This window comes from Physcomitrium patens, chromosome 24 (genome assembly GCF_059467195.1).
Source record: "Physcomitrium patens ecotype Gransden chromosome 24, ASM5946719v1, whole genome shotgun sequence".
Lineage (NCBI taxonomy): Eukaryota > Viridiplantae > Streptophyta > Bryopsida > Funariales > Funariaceae > Physcomitrium > Physcomitrium patens.
In genome coordinates this window covers 45,883-66,392 of record NC_143433.1, presented here as the reverse complement: position 1 = coordinate 66,392, position 20,510 = coordinate 45,883, and the positions used below count along the sequence as shown (strand labels likewise).

The following is a 20,510-nucleotide window of genomic DNA, read 5'->3' as shown; positions in this document are numbered from 1 at the left end:
CCGGCCTGGCATTGTGCCGGGGTGCGGGGCGGGGCCGAGCAGGGAGGGCCATGGTGGCCGAGCCCGTGCGGATGAGCACAAGAAGCACAGGGGCCCTCCTCCCTCCCTCCTCCCTTTCCTGGCTGGAGTTCTTCTCCTTCTCGTCCTGTTGCTGCTGCTGCTTCGTCCCGCACGCCAGTTGTGCTCTCCCTCTTGCTCTCACCGCTCCTGGTGCGGTGCCCGGCTGTGCCGTGTTTCGTCTCAGGTTCGGGTGTGTGTCCACGTAGGACCTCTTTTTTTTGAATTGTTTTGCTCCCACTAGGCCGTATATTCCCAGCTGTGGACCACCACGTAGTGGCAATGAGATCCAACAGGGCATCTTTTAGGAGGAGGATATGTGGTGCCCAGAGGATTTCATTCATGTTGGATTTTGTGCACTTCAGGTATTTCTCATAACAATCCAAGTGCATACGCAACTTTACAGTGATGTCTCAAATTTCTGGTTTTTTTCTCCTATATATTACTGATTTGGAAAGCATAGTTAATAATTTAGTAAAATATTTAGTAAAAACTTCAGTCTATTTAATATTCTTATATATATATATATATATATATATATGTACATATACATATATAATTTTTAATTTTAGTTTAATATTTCTTTACAACCTAACTTGTTTGTAAATAATAACTACGTGGATCATATGTTCAAGAATTGAGACAAACTATTACACAAATTAAATATCACAAAAGATATTACAACACTAAATTTTTAATATTTTAAAAATTATATTGACTTTGTAACTCAATAAAATGACCTTTCTTCACTTTACATTTAGATCTTCAGAAACTCCTTAAATACTTGTAATTAGCTTCTAACCATAATACTTGTTTGATTTTCAGATGGCTATGGTATTCACATCTACCTTTTATAAAATAGAGTTTGATACATATATTAATGTTTGTATTACTATTTTTTTTTATTAATTTGACTTTTAAAACATTACATTGATTCTTTTGTATTTTTAAATTTTCTTTATTTAAAACCATATTGATAATTATTTTACAAAAATCTCTTTTCTTTTTAAAATATGTCTATACAAATTATAAGACAATGTAAGTTTAATAAGTAATAAGCGCATATATATATATATATATATATATATATATATCTTTGATAAAATTCATTCTAGTAAAAAATATCTCTTACCAAGTTAATAAAAATATATACTTACAATTCCTTGGAATTGACAAAATATTTATTTCTTTATTTATTTTAAACATAAAGTAATATTTAATACCCTCTTTCTTTAAATGAAATATGATTATATTTTAAAATGATAACAATAACAATATTCTTCTTTTTTGGATTTAAAAGAGATCTAAGATTCTGAAGAAATTATTGTTTGTACAAACACATATTACACAAACTTTTATTTCAAAACTTGTCAAATATAAAATCATTGTAAAATATATATACAACTTTGTGAAACTCTATATAACTGTGCATACAAATTAAGCATGGCTATATAAATTTATATACATATTTTTGCGACTAAAATTTCTTTAAAATGCTTAAAATATTTTTGTACTTGTAATAACTTATAAATAAACATAATCTTTTGATATACTTACTTATTATTATATTTAACTTAAAAGGTTTGTAGAATGAACTTGTTATTTGTTGATTGTGTATATTTTTTTGGTTAAACTGTTCTTGGTTATATAATTCAATACATTAAAAATAGAAATCATTGTCATTGCATTTATTTTATGGATTGCAATTAGCCTGAAACAGATTATTTTAAAAACAACCACAAATATTTTACAATATAACGGTATAATAACTAAAATAAAAAATCTCAAATGAAATGCTTTTTGTATTTGAAATTTAATTTTTTTAGTTTGGGTTCTATCTCAAAATTACATTTAATACAGTAATGTTTCGATTCTTAAAATATAGTAATTATTATAAGTGCAACAAATCTAATGTAACACAATTCTTTACTGAATACATACATACAATATTAATTTTCGAATTAAATATTTTTTATGACTAAAGTAAAAAAATTAATTGTAATTTATTAGATACATGCATAAAAATTGTATTAAATCGTAAGTGATTATTATATATATACTAAAAATCATACTTAAAACTATCTATTTTTAATAAATTACCACATTTAAATAGATATAGATAAACTATAAATCAAATGTGTAACGCAATCAAAGATACAATTTCCTTAATGGCAAGGGTAGTTTAAAGCAAGAATTACATTAATTATACGTACAGCTAATTAAATGCTTAAACTATTACAATAAATTCATATTTGTGTGTAAAAAGATGATCATTTTACTAAAGTATTTTTAAAGAATGTGCTATATTCACTTGTAACAAAAATTGATGCTTGAATAATAAAAATCACACCATATTTCACAAACCTGGCCAAATTATTTGCATATAATACCATGTGGCTTTGTGGTGAATAGATAACCCGACATAAATTAAAGATCCAGTAATTTTATTTTGATGTATTTATATAAAGTTGACGATTATTTTAGTTTGGTACAGATTTAACAATAGTGGATAATTTTTGTGAAATGAGAATTTATCCTATACCTGGTATTTTAAAAAAGTAGCATACTTATGTAATTTAGAATATCAAGACTTGGCATTTAAAGAACAACTAAAATTGCTGAAAAATACAACTAATACTAGTTCTACAACAGACTTGGCCGAGTACATATTTTGTTGGTTTGAGTGTTGATATAAAGAGACAAGAAATTGCATGGTGTATTTATATCTCTTGGTTGCACTTACCTTCGTTCTCTCCTTTCGATGCTCGCTTTCCATTATTTCATTATATTTAATTTTGACACCCTTTGATTTTCGGCGTTGAGAATGCTCAATTGCATATCCCTCATTAATCCTAATGAAGTATTCAACTAAATCACACGCAACCCTTTTAGCTGCTCATTTGTTATCTTTTTGTTCTAAGAAGTATTCAACATCACTGAATTCAGTATTCAGTATAACTGAATCTGATCCAATCCAGTTTAATTGCAACCTTGTTAACGGAGAGCATGATGGATGGATGGATGAATTTAGGATGGACGATATGGATGTCCTTCTCTTCTTCTGTCGTCTCGCACCCCTTCTTTCAGCTTCCTCGCTTCTAGAATTCAGCATTTCGGGGTTTAGGGTTTAGAGTTGCAGTTCTATCAGACTTGGATTTTGGAGCAAACGAAAAGCAATTGCTTCCGACACTGTAAGTTTCGAATGGCGAATTCCTTTTTCAGATTTTTTTAATTTGATCTCGCATTCTGAATTTGATGTAATCCTCCTCGATGTCGGGCTGGGAGTAATCGCATTTAAGTGTTTCCCAATGTTTTGCTGTCTGCTGCATTCATTTGTAGTCCATTCTACTTGTGTTCGATCAGCTGTTTGTTTTAGGTCTAGGGTTTAGGGTTTGACGAAAATCTGAGTGGAGGGGTTTCGTCATTTTGAAGGGTCAGCGATGGCGCTAGGAATTCTTACTCAGTTCCTGCGCGGCGGCCGTGCCGTGCCCCGCACCGGAATTAAGATCCTGACTTCCAAGCGTGGTCCCCGAAACTATTACAAGGGAAAGGGGTGCAAGCCCACGGGTCGCCACACTAGTAAAGGTATGCATCTTTTGCTTTGAAATTAGACATTCTTCATAGAATCTTTCTCTTTTAAAATTTCTCATTGGTTTGCTTGCACTTTGTTATCTTCTCTGTTGTTTAATGTCCATTACAGGATCTAGTTCTAATGTTATATGTTGTTAGCAACCTGGACTTATGTTTTGAATGGGACCTTTGCTCAGGTGGCTATGTATTAATGGACGAGAAGCTCCCTCGGTACATTGTTCCTGATTTGACGAACTGCAAGGTATGCAGTAATATGCACTCTATGCTCGAATGCACGAAGCGGTGATGTTGTTGGAACCATACTTAGCTTCTGCCTCAGAGTCTAAGAGAGTTGTAATGTCCCGTACAATTATCTTTTTTACATGTTTAGATCACTCTGATTTTCTTTGATCAAGTCTGCATCAATCTGTTCAACCATTGTCGTTCTTTAGGAAATAATTGCTGTGTCGTGGGCTAATGCAGTTGCTTCCATACGTTGCACACGACACACCTGAAGTCGCGAAGGAGGAGAAAGTGGGGTCATGATGTGTGACATGGACGTTATTGGACCCCATTTCTTGCTGATCTTGCACACATTGGAGCGGCTAGGTTTCGTTCGCCGAGGCTCTCTGCTACAGTTGTTTCTATCTGGGCTTTAAACCTTGTAGAGGGATTAAGCGACTCGGTTTCCTTTTTGTGAGATTGATCGTGATTGTGCGAGAGAAGCAGCCTACCAAGTTGAATGAAGAGTATCCTTGGAAAAATCTAATCGGACAGGCTCATCAAATTAGCATTGATGTTGAGAATTTTGTTCCTGAATTTGTCTTTGTAACCAAATCGTGTGAAGTGTTCACGATCGACATAATTCTTCGGTTATGATTGTTAGGTGCATACTGCATTTGTCACAGCTCTTACGTTCGATATGATTTTTTTTATAAACCTCATCTGACGTGATTATATACTCCTGATATTAGCGGTGGTGTTTTAAGAGGAGATTTTACTCCCCCTTACAAACTCTTGGGGAGTTTTAGGCTCGGTGCTTTAGGTCACGTATATTTGCAATCGATGTGGTCATAACCACTAATTGGTGAATAGTTGCTATTCATAGCCGTTCCCTGATTGTTGTTATGGGAGAATCTGAAGTCCTTATTGTTTTGTAGGTTGTTTGAATGACGTCGTTCAAGTTTAATTCTATCATGTCATTTTAGTAGCTTGATACTAGGTATTTCAGAGACGCGCATCGCTTTACTGCCACCGAACAGACGCCCCATTATTGTGAGAACGAGTACTGGGGGTAGTCTTGATATTCCTATGTATAATGTTGAGACCTTATTGGAGTCGAGACGGACATCATCATGTGGTTTCGCTTTATGTCAATAGTAGACATTACTTACTGCGAGTGCCTGTGGGAATATTCTATTTGGAAATACTATTGGTCAAGGCTATGTCTCCCACGATTTGGCTGGGGCCCTTAAACCAACATCACGCCTTTGTTGACCGTCCCGTGCGTTCTTGTGCAGCTCTATGCAGCACCCTTCACGATTTATGTACTTGAAAACGCATTTTTAATTTCTCCGGATTCTGTAAAACTCACACTTGCAGAATTGTTATACAGCAGTACACTCTTTGTTCGATGATCCTTCTTATGAAACTACTGCTCCAGTTCCTCATTTGATTTTTCTGAGTATCCGTGGTTGTGGAGCTTTTGTAGTTGACACTCAATCACAGATCACTTGAGACATGAGCTGAGCACCATTAGTCCAGCCCTCAAGTCATGCCACCCAACATGAGTACCTTAGTATAGGGCTTGTCACTAAGTATTGGCTCTCAACATGCTGCATCATTTTTTTTGGTGTGAGGGTTGAAAATAGGTTTAGCTTTGAAGTTTGAAAGCTTTTATGGCGCAATTCGCGGATCAGACAGCGAGGTTGGTCAGTCATAGTGGATTAGGGTTTTGAGGATTGTGCTGGTTATATTGAAGTCTCTAGGATCCTTTCGGCGTTCTGTGTACTTTGAAAGAATATGGCAGGTGCGGGAATGTCTGGAGTCGTGATTGCAGTGTCTCTGAGGCGTTTCTGTGCTTTGGTGTTGACTCCAAGTGAGGGGAATTATGGAGCTTCTTCTAGCCAACAATGGATGCACTTCTTTGGGCAAGGGTGTTGAGTGTCACCAAAAACTCTGTAGCTTCAGGAACTTCGATAGCGCACGCGATGGATTCCGAGTACATCCGAGATAACTTCATCTCAGGCGGCAGCAGCAGCACAAGAGACACTATTGGTGATAATCTGTATGATTGTCTCGGTGTGAGCAAGCTCGCGACGCCGGAGCAGATCAAGGCACTGCAGGTGCATCCGGACGTGGTATTGGAATATCATAGAGAAGAGGACACGAAGGTGTTTCGGGATCTTCAAGTGGCTTATAATAACCTTTCTGATAGCCAAGCCAGAGCTACTTATGATCAAAAACTTAGGATGCGAGACACAGGGCCTGTTTCTACAAAGCTCTCATAATGGGTTTCATACCAGTTCCTTCTGACCCAGATAATCCTTCCAGCAGTGTTATGTTCAGGGGAAGAAAAAATCATGAATCCAACTTCTTCACTTAGGAGGATAAAGTAGCTGATCCATTCTTGACCACCTATAGAGTGGGATATTTTTGCAAGTTTGGCATCCTATTTGTGACTAGTTTTCATATCCTATGGTCGAAAATAGGTTGGGGGTCGGTTAAATTGATGGTTAGTTGTAAGCAACATAAAAAATTCATTGAACTTGGATATGCATGAACTATCAAAATTTAATTATGCATTAATGGAGTTGCACATATAAGGCAGTTGATTTTGGATCAATGGTTGATTATTTTTTGCTCTTCTTATGGTTGAGAAGTGTGATTGAAATATTTGGATTTAAATGGATGACATAGCAAAAATCTAAAAAGCTATGGTTGAAAATGAAATAGTGTTTACTCATATAGTTGAATTTTTCTTCTTGATATTTCTAGAAGTATATGGGGATGCCAAATTGCAACAAATTCCAAAGTGTGGTGAGGTGTGTGGAGATACCAAATTATGATACATTTCAAATTGCAATCAAGTGTATGGAGTGGTAACTTTTGCTCTTTGATTTTTTCAAAGATATGAGGTACGTTGGAGTGCCGAATTGCAACACATTCTAGATTGTGATTAGGTGTGTAGAAGTGACAAATTGCAATACATTCCAGATTGCAATCATGTGTGTGGACGTGCCAAATTTTGCTCTTTAATTTTTGAGAGATGCAAGGTGTGTAGAGGTGTTGAATTGCAACACATTTTGAATTGCAATCAAGTATATGGAGATGCCAATTTTTGCTCTTTGATTTTTCTAAAGGTGCAAGGTATGTAGGAGCACCAAATTGTAACAAATTCGAGATTGCAATGAGATGTATGGAGGTGCCAAATTGTGACACATATTGGATTGCAATCAAGTATGTGGAAATGCCAACTTTTGCTCTTTCATTTTTCTAAAGGTGTAAATTGTGTGGAGGTGCCAAATTTGGATACATTTTGGATTGCAATCTACTATGTGGGAATGCCAACTTTTATTCTTTCATTTTTCTAGAAATGCAAGGTATGTGGAAGTGCCAAATTGCAACATATTATGGATTGCAATCAAGTATGTCTAAATGCCAACTTTTGCACTTTCATTTTTTTAGAGATGCAAGGTATATAGATGTGCCAAATTGCAACATATTCTAAATTGCAATCATATATGTAGAGGTGCCAACTTTTGCTCTTTGATTTTTTAGAGGTATCTAGAAGTGTCAAAAGGCAATACATTATAGGTTACAATTAGTATGAGTCACTAAATTGACTCATTGATGTGTTTAGTACAAAAATTATATTTATAATGCTTAAAGTCATTAGTTTTGTGCATTCATGTAATAGTTTTGAGATAAATAGAAAATAGAAAATAAAATAGAATATTAGTTGCAAGAATAGATCTCTTGTAGAATTATTCTTAAGAAGAGATTTTAAATTACATATCCTCTTTTTAATTTAGTTAATAGAGATTTATGATATTTTTTATAATATATTTTGAAATTAAAAAATAAATTGGGCTCCAATCAATTACATCTAAATCCAATCAATTACAAAAGAAATAGAAAAAAAATAAAAAATAGAAAAAGAAAAAAAAAAAAAAAAGAAAGAAAATAGAGAGAAAGAAGGTAAGCAATTAATAGGAGAGAGTACGGAGAAAAAAGTAAAATTAGAAGAAAGTAGAGAAAGGAAGAAAAAATCAAAAAATATAGAAGAAAGAAAGAAGGAGAAGAAGAAGGAAAGATAGAAAGAAAAAGAAGAAAAAAATAATAGAAGAAAGAAAAATGAAGAGAGGGTGATGAAGAAGATGAGAGGCTGCTTAGGAATGGTAGCAGCCTCTTTGTCGATAGGGATCTGGCAGCCCGGATCCCTGTCTTTTTTTTCTTTTTTCAGTTTGGTTTTTTCTTTGGATTTGGATTGCAGTCGGAAGGGCGGCTTGAGTATGGAATTTTTTCTACGTGTGTATTGTTATGGTGCTACGAAAGGAGAAGATTAGAGAATAGTTTCAACTTTTACTTTTTGCATTGTAGGATGATTGAACAACTCATAGTTTAGTAACAAGATATATACCTATTGAGCTTATGACTAGTCAAAAATCTATTATGCCAATTGAAGAAAAAGTACTTATTTGGAATGTACTACCATGACAAGATGAATTAACAAGAGAAGAACTTTTAGCTATTAGAATTCAATAACTTGAGCAGACACCAAAAGATGTGTAAATAGTATTAAAAAAGATTAAAAATAATAAGGTTACAAAATAAAGCACAATTTGATAAGTAATATCAATTAAGACCTAAGGCAATTGAAGAAGGTGATTGAGTTTTGGCCTATGATAGTAGCTTGGACAATCAAAAAAGTACTTTAAAGAATTTTTGTAAATGACGATTTAGACCATATATATTATTAATTATACATAATAATGTAACTTATTCATTACAAGAACTAGATGGAACAAGGTTAAAAATATCAATTGTAGGAAAATAAGTGAAGATTTTCAAATAAAAATAAATGAAAATAAATATAAAAGATCTTATTGAAGACATAAATTTTTCAAGATAAGAAGATGATTTTGACTTAATAAAAATGATGAAGAAGATTTGGATGAAGACATAGAGAACATAATATGAATCAAATAAGATTTGGATTATTTATGGAATACCAAAAGATGCACAAGTTCAAAGAAGGTGGATGTTATTTGCTAATACAATTATATAGTAAAAAATAAAAATATGGATGTTATTATAAAATAATCTAGTAGAAAGATATAGTAGAAAAATAAGAATAAATGATAGAAAGGTAGTAAAGGATTTAGACTTGATATTGTTTTTTTGTAAAAAAAACCTCTATTTATTTTGTAGAAGCATAAATAAACCAAATCAAAGTAAATGAGATAAGAAATTATATAGATGTATATAAAAAAGAATTAAGAATAGGTTTTAGTAAAATTTATCTCAAAAAGCTAAGAATTGATACCAGGAGAGGATCAATTGTCAACTTGGATTGAAATCAGACTCTGAGGCACAAAATCAGATATCTACAATGACTTCCAAATTCTTTGGAAGATCAAAGAGTGGAATTTGAGAGAAAACTTAGAAAGAGATTTTAGGCATTGGTTTTATTTCAATCAAGTCAATATTGAATTTTTGAGAAATTTTCAAAGTTATTGATGTTCTCGATTTATTTAGATTTTTAAAAAATAAAAATATGTTTACAAATTTGAAGGTTTCTTAAGTTTTGTAGTATATATATAGGTGAATTTTAGGTAGTGTCTTGATATTTTAGTTATTAATATGCGTGCAAATTTGAGGTTAATCAAATGGTTAAATTAAAGTATGTGAAGGTTTTTGTAGATTGAGGTCTCAAAAATTGGAATAAAAATATCACTAAATAATTTTAAGATTTTTAGCGATCTATTATTTGGATTAAAGTGATTTTTTTTGTATAGATATTAGATTCAATTTTCAAATTTTAAGATAAAATTTGAAAGCAATTCAATGGTTTGAAGAAGAAATATTAATATTGGAAGTTTAACATTTAGATTAGAGTAGGAGGTTACCTAACAACTAATTGGATTATCTTGCTTTTTTCTTGATTGGTAAGTACGATTGATTTCATCTTTTTTATGCTTGTCTTTAATTAAGACGTTAAAAAGTGTAAAGAAATTTGAGTTGATATCAAAGATTCAATTATTAGTTGAAATTTCATTTGTTGTAGAATTTGTTTAAAATCTAAGATTTGATTAGGATTGGTTTTAAATTTGATCTGAATTTGCTTAGGATTTGGTTTAGAGCTAGTTCAAAGCTTATTTCGGATTTAGGATTTGATTAGAATTTCAATAAGGATTTGATTTAAGATTTGATTAAAATTCAATTAAGGTTTTAATTAACATTTGACCTAGGATTTAACTTAAAGTTTGATTAATATTTAATTAGGATTTTAATTAGAATTATATTAAAATTTTAATTTTTAATATTTCTTTAGAATTCTTTATTTTTTCTTTAAGGTTTATATTTCTAATATTTCTTTAAGATTATTATCATTTTTTAAAGGTTTATTTTTATATTTCTTTAAGATTTCTTATAATTTTATTTTAAAACTAGTTTGAAACTAATTTATATTTCTTTTATAACTTCTTTTAAATTTATTTTTTATTCGTCAAAGTTTGATCAAAATTATTAAGATATACTTAAGATTATTTAAGATTCTATTAAACTTGATAGAATTGTAGTTGCATTTCTGCTTATCTTCTATAACTAGGTGCTTGATGCATTTTCAAACAAGAACACTTACAATACAATACCAAGGCTTTTATCTTATTTGTGAAGAAAAAAAATAAATTGCTGTAGATGTGTATGGACTATTGAAGATTTAATATGATCACCATGAAGAATTGGTATCCTCTACCTTTGATTTTAAGACTTTAACTAATTCAATTAAGCAAAGAAATATACAAAAATAATACTATAAGAAGCATACAACCTAGTCCAAATAAATAAAAAAAAAAAGATGAATAGAAGATTATTTTTCAAACTATGTATAGATATTTTGAATATAATGTCATGCCTTTTGGATTCATGAATATACTTCTACTTTTCAATATCTTGTGAATAACATTTTTTGTAAATTTCTTAATGATTTTTTGGTTTATTATTTTAATACATCTTAATTTACTCTATAAATATAAAAGAGCGTGAACTTCATACTTGTCGTATATTACTAAAAATTAAAAGATAAAAGATTGTACACCAAAATGAAAAAGTATTTATTTCATACTACTCAAGCTGACTTCTTAAGATACATAAGTTCAAATAATAGTCTTATAATAGATCCTAAGATAGTTCAAACTATTATAGATTGAAAGATTCTAAAAATACTCAAAGATGTGTGTTGTTTTTAAGCATTTGATAATTATTACCAAATATTTATCAAGAATTTTTTCAAATTGCAGTCCAACTTACACATTTGATTTATAAAGACAAACTCATGTAGAAAAAAGAAGCTAAAACAACTTTTAAAGCTTTAAAGATAATATTTATTTTTAGGCCAATTTTATATCACATTAATTTTTTCAATACATTCTTCAAAGAAACACATAAATCAAACTTTATTATAGATGCCATTTTTTCACAAATAGAAGCAGATGACAAGCTCCACTAATTAGCTTTTTATTCCAAGAAATTTTTAGTAGCTAACATTAATTATGAAATCCATAACAATGTACTTCTTACAATCATAGATTCATTTCAAGAATAGCGTTATTATCTAGAAAGTGCCTTAAATCCAATCATTGTTTATATAGATCATAAGAATCTTGAGTACTTCATGTTAATACATATTTTGAATCATCATTAAGCTTGTTGGAATGTGTTTTTATCAAAATTTGATTTCAAGATTACTTATTGATTACTTATTGATTCAAATATATATATATATATATATATATATATATATATATATATATATATATATATATATATTTTTAAAATTTCTATTTTAGATATTCTTATCTAAAAAGAAATGTACATTTTGATCAACAAAAAAAAAAAATCTTCTACCTGAAGCATTTTCATCTTTGAGCAATAAAATCAACATTGACTATTGAATCAACCTTTGTTAAATAAATTCAATTAAGTATGTTCTTTGATCCTCTTATTTATAATATTTAGAATATTTCTTTTAAATTTTATGATACTTCTAAGTTTAAATTTAAGAATAATCTAATCTATTTTGATAGATAATTATATATTTCATAATGCAAAGTATAATTATGTATTCTTCAAGCTTGTCATGATTTTTCAATAACCAAATATTTTGGATATAATAAAACTTTGAAAATAATATGAAGAAATTTTTTGTGGTTTCAAATATGAAAAGAAATTAAAGACTTTGTACAATCATGTGATATTTGTTCAAGATCAAAAACTCCTCATCATCAACTTTATAGACTTTTTCAACAACTACTTATTTCGAAACAATCATGGTTTTTTGTTTCTATAGATCTCATTATGGATCTTCTTATTTCAAGATTATATAATATTATATTAATGATAATAGATTAATTTAGAAAAATAGTATATTTTATACCATGTATAAAATTTATTAAAGGTGAAGAAATAGGTAAGTTTTTTCTTGACAATATCTATTGCTATTATGGATTTTCTAAAAATATTATATTAGATTGAGGGATTCAATTTGTATCTAGATTTTAAAGAATCTTTTTTAAGATTTTAAATGTAGATATAAAGTTCTCTTTAGATTTTCATCCTCAAATTGATAAATAAACAGAATGGGTGAATCATGTTCTTGAGTAGTATTTTAGGTATACCATCAATTATCATCAAGATGATTGGACAACACTTTTGCCATTAGTAAAATTTTTGTGAAATAATTTGATATATTTTTTAATTCAATAAATATCTTTTTTAATTATGGTTATAATCCATGACTAAATATTTTTGACTTTTAAAAAATTGATAATCTTGCAATAGAAGATTTGTCAAATTATCTGTTAGAGTTACATACAATAATAAAGATACAATTAAAGGAAGTTAAAGAACAAAAAAAAGACCAATAGAAATGCCTATCACAAGAAACAATGATAATTTAATGTAGATGAAAAGATATGGTTATTTTATTGCAATATCAAGACTACTTATGCAAATGATAAGTTGGACTATTGTAGGCTTGAACTTTTTTTTATTTATGAATAAATCAATCTTATTGCTTATCAATTACATCTACCAAAGTCTATGAAGATCCATCTCGTATTCTATATGTCTCTTTTTAAATCATATGAGATAGTGAATATCTCCAAAAGAAGATCAATACCACTTCTTATAGGAGTCGATAATAATCAAGAGTTTAAGATAAAAGAAGTCTTAGATTCAAGGCGGCACCAGAATAGATTAGAATAACTTGTTCATTGGCATAGATATAATATTAGTGAATGTACATGGAAGCTAGCAAAGAATCTTATGAATATAGTAAAGAATATAAGACTTTTTCATTGAGGTCATCCATTAAAACTAAAATGAAGAATTATAAATTTTTGCTATAAAAGAAATAAGATTCAAAGAAGATAGCATTCTACTTTCTACTCTTATTTGTAACTTTTGTAAATTTGTAACACTAAAGAAATGGAGAATCAACAATTAACAGATTCAAGTCAAGAACTATCACTTACTAACTTATAAGATGAGACATTGTAATTGTCACAATCTTTAAGATGATACAATCAAGATGAAGATCTTTAAGAATGATATGTCTTTCTTTGAATAGATGGCAAGATATAATGTATTTGATATGATGATATTAGAAGAATTTTTTAATGTTTGATTATTTTATTAGAAGTAGGAACAATTGTTGGTAATATTTCTTATATTTTATTTAAAAAGAATTATAAAAACTACAAAAATGATAAAATAATATGGTGGTCTTTTTGCCTTGGTATAGGACAATGATAATGGTTGAAAAGACCTATCAACTACCTTCAAAGAGAACAAAGTTCAAAATATGTTGCAAACACAATTTGCCACATCTTGGATTTTTTCAACATATGATATTTGCTATTCATGGAATTCATTCTTAAAAGAAGAGATCATGTCACAGACATATATATATATGTACTTTAATATTTATCTATATAATTAAATAAAAATAAAAAGAAATATATTTATTTTATAATAATTTTTAGAAAAACTTCTTAAAAGCTTTATAGATGTTTCTTTGATTTTACATGTATTTGTAATTGATTGAAAGATTAGAAACTTGATCAAAAAATTAATCAAATATTGGTAGCTTATAAAATAAGCTAATTATATAGGACACATATAAAAAACTTGCTTTGCAAGTTAAGATACATGCCTTACAAACTCAACATATTTTAAAGATCCTATAGAATATTGCCATGTAAGTCTTAATTAGATAGTATATATGGAGGTAAGAGTGAAGCCTTCTTCACTCTTGTCAATGTCTTTCTAGTCTTTAGTCTTTTTTCAAAACTTTTTAGTATTCTTATTTTTAAAAATAGTCATTTTAGTTCAATATATTACCATCTTTAAGTGATTTTTTAGAATTTTTAAATGACAAAAGAATGTTTGAAGATTTATTTATTTTTTATTTATTTTTATTTTTTAAGATTCATGTCCTTGATAGAGGGTCAATTTTTTAAATCCTTACACTTATGTTGAATAATATCCAAGGATCTGGAATAGGTTGGTATGGATAGTGAGGTGTGTAAGATATATAAGCCAACATAACCATATGTGGCTAACAAGGTGGCCTTTGCAAGATGAGCACGTGACATTCAATTCTAAATTTAACTCTAATTTAAGCCTCACCAATTCAAGCACAAGAACACACATGAGTAGAACGTGACAAAGTTAGTTGGATCCTCACTCAAATCTACCACTAAAAATTTATGTGCATTTGTACATACTCTCTATCTTGTTTTGTTCTTTCCATTATAAAAAAAAAGAGAAAATATTCTCTCCACAAAACAAAGAGAGATAGATTATGTAAGCGAAAGAGGTAGTGCAAGATCAAGGCGATGCATAATTGTGATATAATATAATTTATAAGTAAAAAAGTGAATAAAATATTATATTTTAGAAGATCTTATTTTAAAATATTATAGCAAATTAGCTTAGAAATATAGATAATAGAAAATTATGATAAATTAAAAGTATAAATATTATTTTTTTAGAAAGTAGACTTTTATATATTTTGTAGGATCATAAATAAGACAAAATAAGGTGAATTAGAAAAGTAAAGGATATTGATATATATAGGAGGGAATTAAGAATTTATTTTAGTAAAAATTATTTCATGAAGGCAAATATTAACACTCAGAGAAGATGGATTGTCAATCAAGATTGAAATCAGATCTTAAGCCACAAAATTAGACACCTATAGCAACTCTAAGATTCTTTAGTAAATCAAAGAATGATTTTTAAGAGAAGATTTCATAGGATTTTTTTAAGCATTGGGTTCAAGAAATTTGAATTTGTAATAATTTTTTAAAAAGCTTTGCAAAGTGAGGGTTGTTTTGGTTGACTCTGAATTTTGTGAAATATAATATAATTTATAATTTGAAAAATTTCATGAGTTTTATAGCAGATCTAGGAATAAAATATTATAAGATTGTGAATTTAGTTAAATTAAATATATATTGTAAATTTGTGATTAATTGAATAATTAAATTAGAAGTTATTGAAGTTCAAGTGGATTAAGATCTTAAAATTTGGATTTTTAGGTCTAGTAAGATCATCTAAGATTTGCAACAATGTACTTCTTGGATTGATGTGATTTTATTGGAGCTAGTAGTTGACTTAACTTTTAACTTTTTTGTGAAATTTGAAAGTAAGTTAATAGTTAAATTAAGAGTTATTGCTATTGAAATATCATCATTAAGGTCAAAGATGGAGGCCAAATGACACCTGAGTGGATTATGATGTTTTTCTCTCATTTAAAATTTTTATTTTCTTCCAATTTTTTGTACTTATTATTAACTAAGAGATTAAAAGGTATGTAAACTTTTAAGTAAGTTCAATGAATTAATCAATAAATATTACTATTCTAAAATAATCCTAAGATTTTTTTGAATTGGATAGATTTAGGTTATTATTTGTTAAGGATTTGGTTAAGATTTGTTTAGAATTTAAGATTTAATTAAGATTTGATTTAGATTTAGATTTTAATTGGGATTGATTTAGAATTAAGGATCTAATTAAGATTAATTTAAACCAATTAAGCTTCATTTAGGATTTATTTAGGAATTGATCAGGATTTGATTTAGGATTTAAGATTTGATTAGGATTTGATTTAAGATTTAGAATATAATTATGGTTGATTTAGGATTTAGGATCTATTTAGGATTAATTAGGATTTAAGAATTCTTTAGGATTTCTTTAGGATTTCTTTAGAATTTCTTTAAATTTTTTTAAAGATTTTTGTGGATTTCTTTTGGATTTCTATCAAATTTCTTTAAAGGTTGTATTTTCATTTCTTTCAGATTTTTATAGAAGTTTTTTACGATTTCTTTTTATTTATTTAATAATTTATTTAAAAATTCAATTGGACTTGATCAATATTTAGTTATATTTTTTAAGCTTTAATTACAATTAAAATATGATTCTTTTAGAATTCATAAGTCTTGATATTGCAAATTTATTATATATTCCACAACCAAGAGCTTGACATATTTTTAAAGCAAGACTTCATATAATACAATAGTACATTGACTTGAGCTATAAGATGCTGGATGGGTTCACATCCAAAGTAAATTAGATTAATATCATGAAGCAAGATGATCCTTGTATCACATTTTTAATTAAAAAGAATAAATATTATCTTTGATTTTAGCCAAAAGACTAGGAATAATATGACTCTTTTTTCCCCCCTCCCTTCAATTCTATATCCAAATTTAATATAATCGGACATGTGTATTATTAACGTATAGAGATAGGTAGTTAGAGCCATTTTTGAGAAGTTTTTAGAATTGAGGGTAAATTGGTGGTCCATATGAGATCCATCGTAGAACATTCTAGAAGGACTTAAGGTAGTTATTTAGATAGAATCTACCTCTATAATATTCTAAAATTGATAATTATCTTAGTAAGAACCACTATTAAGGATATTTTAGAAAGTTCCAAGATAATTGGACAAAGTATAAATAGGACTAGCTAAGGCCATTTGGATATTTGATCAAATTTGGCTTTGATTTCTTTCTTTCAAAAAGATTTGGTTTATATTTTTTTATTTTATTTTATTTTATTTTTATTTTTTTATTTTACCTTTTATTCTTCTATTTTTTTTTTGGTCTGTTCTATCCTAAATTATCATAGAATTTATATTGCTATGGTTTTAGAAGGATTTAACATCTTAAAAAGTGTTCAGTCATGTTTCATTGGTATCAAAGCAAGTATTAGTTTGTTCTTTTGTAATATGTCAATAGCTACGATGTAGTTATGAGTCACTTGTTGTAGTCACATTTGATATTGTTTTGGACCTATCTCAAGCTACTTCTAAGAAGTCAACTGGTGTCAGGGTAGAGAGAGTTTGCCTCAAGAAAGCTTTGGGCTTCTAGCTGCCACTAATTATTCAATCAAATCTTGAGATAAGAAAGACCAAGTTTATATATATATATATATATATATATATATATATATATATATATATATATATAATACTTTTAGGTATTATTATACTAAATATATAAGTCTTAAGTTTCCAAAAACACCCAAAATATGATAAAAACCTCTAAATCCTTAAATATCCTTATGGGGTATTATTTTTGAACTTCAAAAACTCATATCTTTCAATTGGATTGTTCAAACACACTCAAAGTTTACATGAAGTACTTATGTACTTCTAACAACTATTACAAAATAATTCAACTACAAATTTGTAGTGGAACTTAAGATATGATCAAAATCCTAACTGTAGCTTCAAATCCTAGTTTTTATACATCTGCATGGAATTTTATTCATATCTCACAAACTAAGTATTCAAATGCCACAAAATTTATATGTATAGCTTCTTAACACAATAATCTGCCTTTTCCAAAAGATTTGAGTCAAAAATTCATCCAAAAATTCAAGATATGACTCCAACCATTACTATGAACAAAATCACTTACTTATTGCCTTTGATTTGGATGTGTTGGCTTTCACTCTCAATAACTTCTTCATTCAAACTCTAAATTCATCAAAAAATTTATAAAAAGTGTAGTTGAAGAAGTACTTTCTATAACACTAGTTGCTGATCTTTCGTTGCTTTTTGTAAACGTATGTTATGCCCTAAAGAGTGACAGTAGATATGAAATTGACACCTTAACTTTGAGTGCCAATAACTTCTTCATAAAAATTCCAAATCATACAAAATTTTCATCCAATCCATATCCAAAAATCTAAATTTGCTGATTTTAGCCTCAATAGCTCAAATAAACTCGAAAGAGAAACCACAATCCCTAATAAGGCCTCAGATAGCCTCCTTGAAGACCATTGGGCATGGCCTTCGACCAATAGGAATGAAGATCTCCATTCCTTGCCTTCATCCAACTATGTCTTGCTTTCATCCCTCCCAATAAGCCTCATACTAGTTAGGATTTTCTTCTTTAGGCTCTAATCTCCTCTCAAGGCTTCATACTAAACATTTAGGTCCTATAATGTTTTTATATGCTATAATCAAAATAGAAAAAACTCAAACTAAAGTTTTTTATAACCACTTTCTTTAAATTAATCTATTAATGATTCTAACATACACCAAGACTTATGAACATATTATATGTTCTAAATAATTTTTACATACTATAAGTAATTACAATACAACACCAGAAAAAAAAATGTTATGATAGCAATATCATGCAAGAAAATTACAACATGGAAGATACAATAGAGCCATCTCAGATGGAGGCTTTGATACAACTCTTCTTAGATTACATAGCTTCTCTACAAGGATAAATAGAAGCCTCTACAATAAGATAATTAAAATCTGATAGGCTAAAATTAAACAAGTCTGATATATATTTTGGAACTTCAAAGCAAGAAGATGTATGCCAATAACTCTTTAGCATGCAACAATACTTCCAAAAATTTGGAGCAAATACCACTGAAGGAATTATGTATGCATCCAACTATTTGAAAGATGTGGCAACTATTTGGTAGCGACATTGAGCTCAAAACTATAGAATTGAAAGTAGATTTTGTGACTGGGAGGAATTTGAGATGAAGCTTAGGAATTAATTTTGGTCCAACAATGCGGAAAAGTTAGCACATAAATAATTGACTAACCTTACATAATCTAAGTCATTGTAAGATTATATCTTTCAATTCAAGTTTCTATATCTTTAAATTATCAATATTTCAAAAGAAAACATAATAGATTAGTTTGTACAAGGATTAAAGCCTAAAGTTCAGTGAGAGGTAGAATTAAAGGATCCACAAACATTTGAAGAGGTAGTTAGGATTGCAGAAAGGATCAATGCTATAGATTTTAGAAATTATGGAATATGACATATAGTATGAAGTGCTATATTATTATCTAGTACTATGGCACAACAACCAATATCAATGGAGATTGATGCCCTATAAGGACCATTGATACCACAAAGATAACAAATGTTGGCACAAAAGGGATTGTATTTCGATTACTAGAAGTCAAGCCATCATATTGGAGATTGTTTAAAATATCAAAATTTAAGCACCAAAAAATCAAGGTGGATTCACAATCTCAAGGTTCACTAAATTGATAAAGAAGTGGAGTAGAGAAAGAGGACTCTCCAATAAAGGCATCAAATGCTAGTATTGGGAATAGCTATTGTCTTTCAAAGACAAACAACATGATCTCAGATAACTATTAAAAAGATTGATTATTGTGTCTAACAAGCCGAGTAAAAATATAACCATATTGAGTACTTATAGATTGCGACTCTATAAAAAATTATATCTTGACTAAGATTGCCAACTAACTTAGGATTAAAACAAAGGTAATCAAAAGAAAGAACATATACCTAATAGATGATCAAGAGAACATATTGAGTAAGACATGTGAAGAAAAAATCTTGAAGTTGAGTAACACCTATGCCTTAAGAGAAAAGTTCAATATTACAAAGCTTAGATATGACATTATCATTAGTATGCTTTGTCTAGAAATAAAAAATAAAGAAGATAATTGGCTAAAAAAGAGAATTTTTTTCAAAGATAGTGGATGCAAGGTGATTTTTTGTACCTCTGCATTGAGTGAGGTAATAAAAAAATTTGTGGCTAAAGGCTTACTTGTACAAACTATCTTTATAAAGAAACAAATACAATATAAACAAGTGATATATATAGTGGTTCCAAAACTTGCATCAGTGGTGGAAAACAGAGTCAAAAGAGCAAAATAGGTAGAGAAACTCATATGTGAATATAAAGACGTCTTTCCAACTTACTATCCTAGTAGTGTGCTACTTGATTAAGGTGCCTCCTTCCAAATAGAACTATTGTTCAAAGCCAAACCAATAAGTCAACAAATTTATTACCTAGAAGCAAATAAATTTAAAGAGCTTTGAAAGATATTAGATGAATTCTTAGAAAAGGCCCTCATTTGAGAAAGCATGTTGCTATAGGAAGCACCTGTACTCTTTGCATCCAAAAAAGATAGTAGACTTTCTTTACATTGACTATCAAAACATCAATAAACAAGCTACAAAGAATACATATCCAGTTTGACGCATAGGTGATCTTCTCGGCCAACTTCATGATATAATCATTTTAGCAAATTAGACTTTTAAAGTACTTATTAGTAGATACCTATTGTAAAACAAGTT

General features: G+C 29.2%; 2 protein-coding genes across 3 annotated transcripts; both read left to right on the top strand.

Moving 5' to 3' along the window:
- The first annotated feature begins 3,177 nt into the window (after nucleotides 1–3,177).
- Nucleotides 3,178–4,518, top strand: LOC112276438 (uncharacterized). 2 transcript variants are annotated; one of them, XM_024507757.3, is made up of 4 exons: nucleotides 3,178–3,248; nucleotides 3,496–3,642; nucleotides 3,825–3,889; nucleotides 4,111–4,518. In XM_024507757.3, the coding sequence occupies exons 2-4, from the start codon at nucleotides 3,498–3,500 to the stop codon at nucleotides 4,171–4,173; spliced, it is 273 nt and encodes a 90-aa protein (XP_024363525.1). In that variant the 5' UTR covers nucleotides 3,178–3,248; nucleotides 3,496–3,497; the 3' UTR covers nucleotides 4,174–4,518. The 2 variants fall into 2 exon arrangements, with proteins under 2 accessions (XP_024363525.1, XP_024363524.1); XM_024507756.3 differs by having other exon boundaries at nucleotides 3,490–3,642.
- A 1,241-nt stretch (nucleotides 4,519–5,759) lies between these two features.
- On the top strand, nucleotides 5,760–6,137 carry LOC112276975 (uncharacterized). The gene has a single exon (XM_024508839.1). It carries the CDS (start codon nucleotides 5,760–5,762, stop codon nucleotides 6,135–6,137), a length of 378 nt encoding a protein of 125 aa, XP_024364607.1.
- The last annotated feature ends 14,373 nt before the right edge of the window (nucleotides 6,138–20,510 follow it).

Excerpts from the sequence above, each read along its gene's own strand:
- LOC112276975 (XM_024508839.1), top strand. The coding sequence starts at position 5,760 with ATGGATGCACTTCTTTGGGCAAGGGTGTTGAGTGTCACCAAAAACTCT.
- LOC112276438 (XM_024507757.3), top strand. The coding sequence starts at position 3,498 with ATGGCGCTAGGAATTCTTACTCAGTTCCTGCGCGGCGGCCGTGCCGTG. Across the intron at positions 3,643-3,824 it reads GGGTCGCCACACTAGTAAAG|GTGGCTATGTATTAATGGAC; the intron begins GTATGCATCTTT and ends ACCTTTGCTCAG. Across the intron at positions 3,890-4,110 it reads CTGATTTGACGAACTGCAAG|TTGCTTCCATACGTTGCACA; the intron begins GTATGCAGTAAT and ends GGGCTAATGCAG.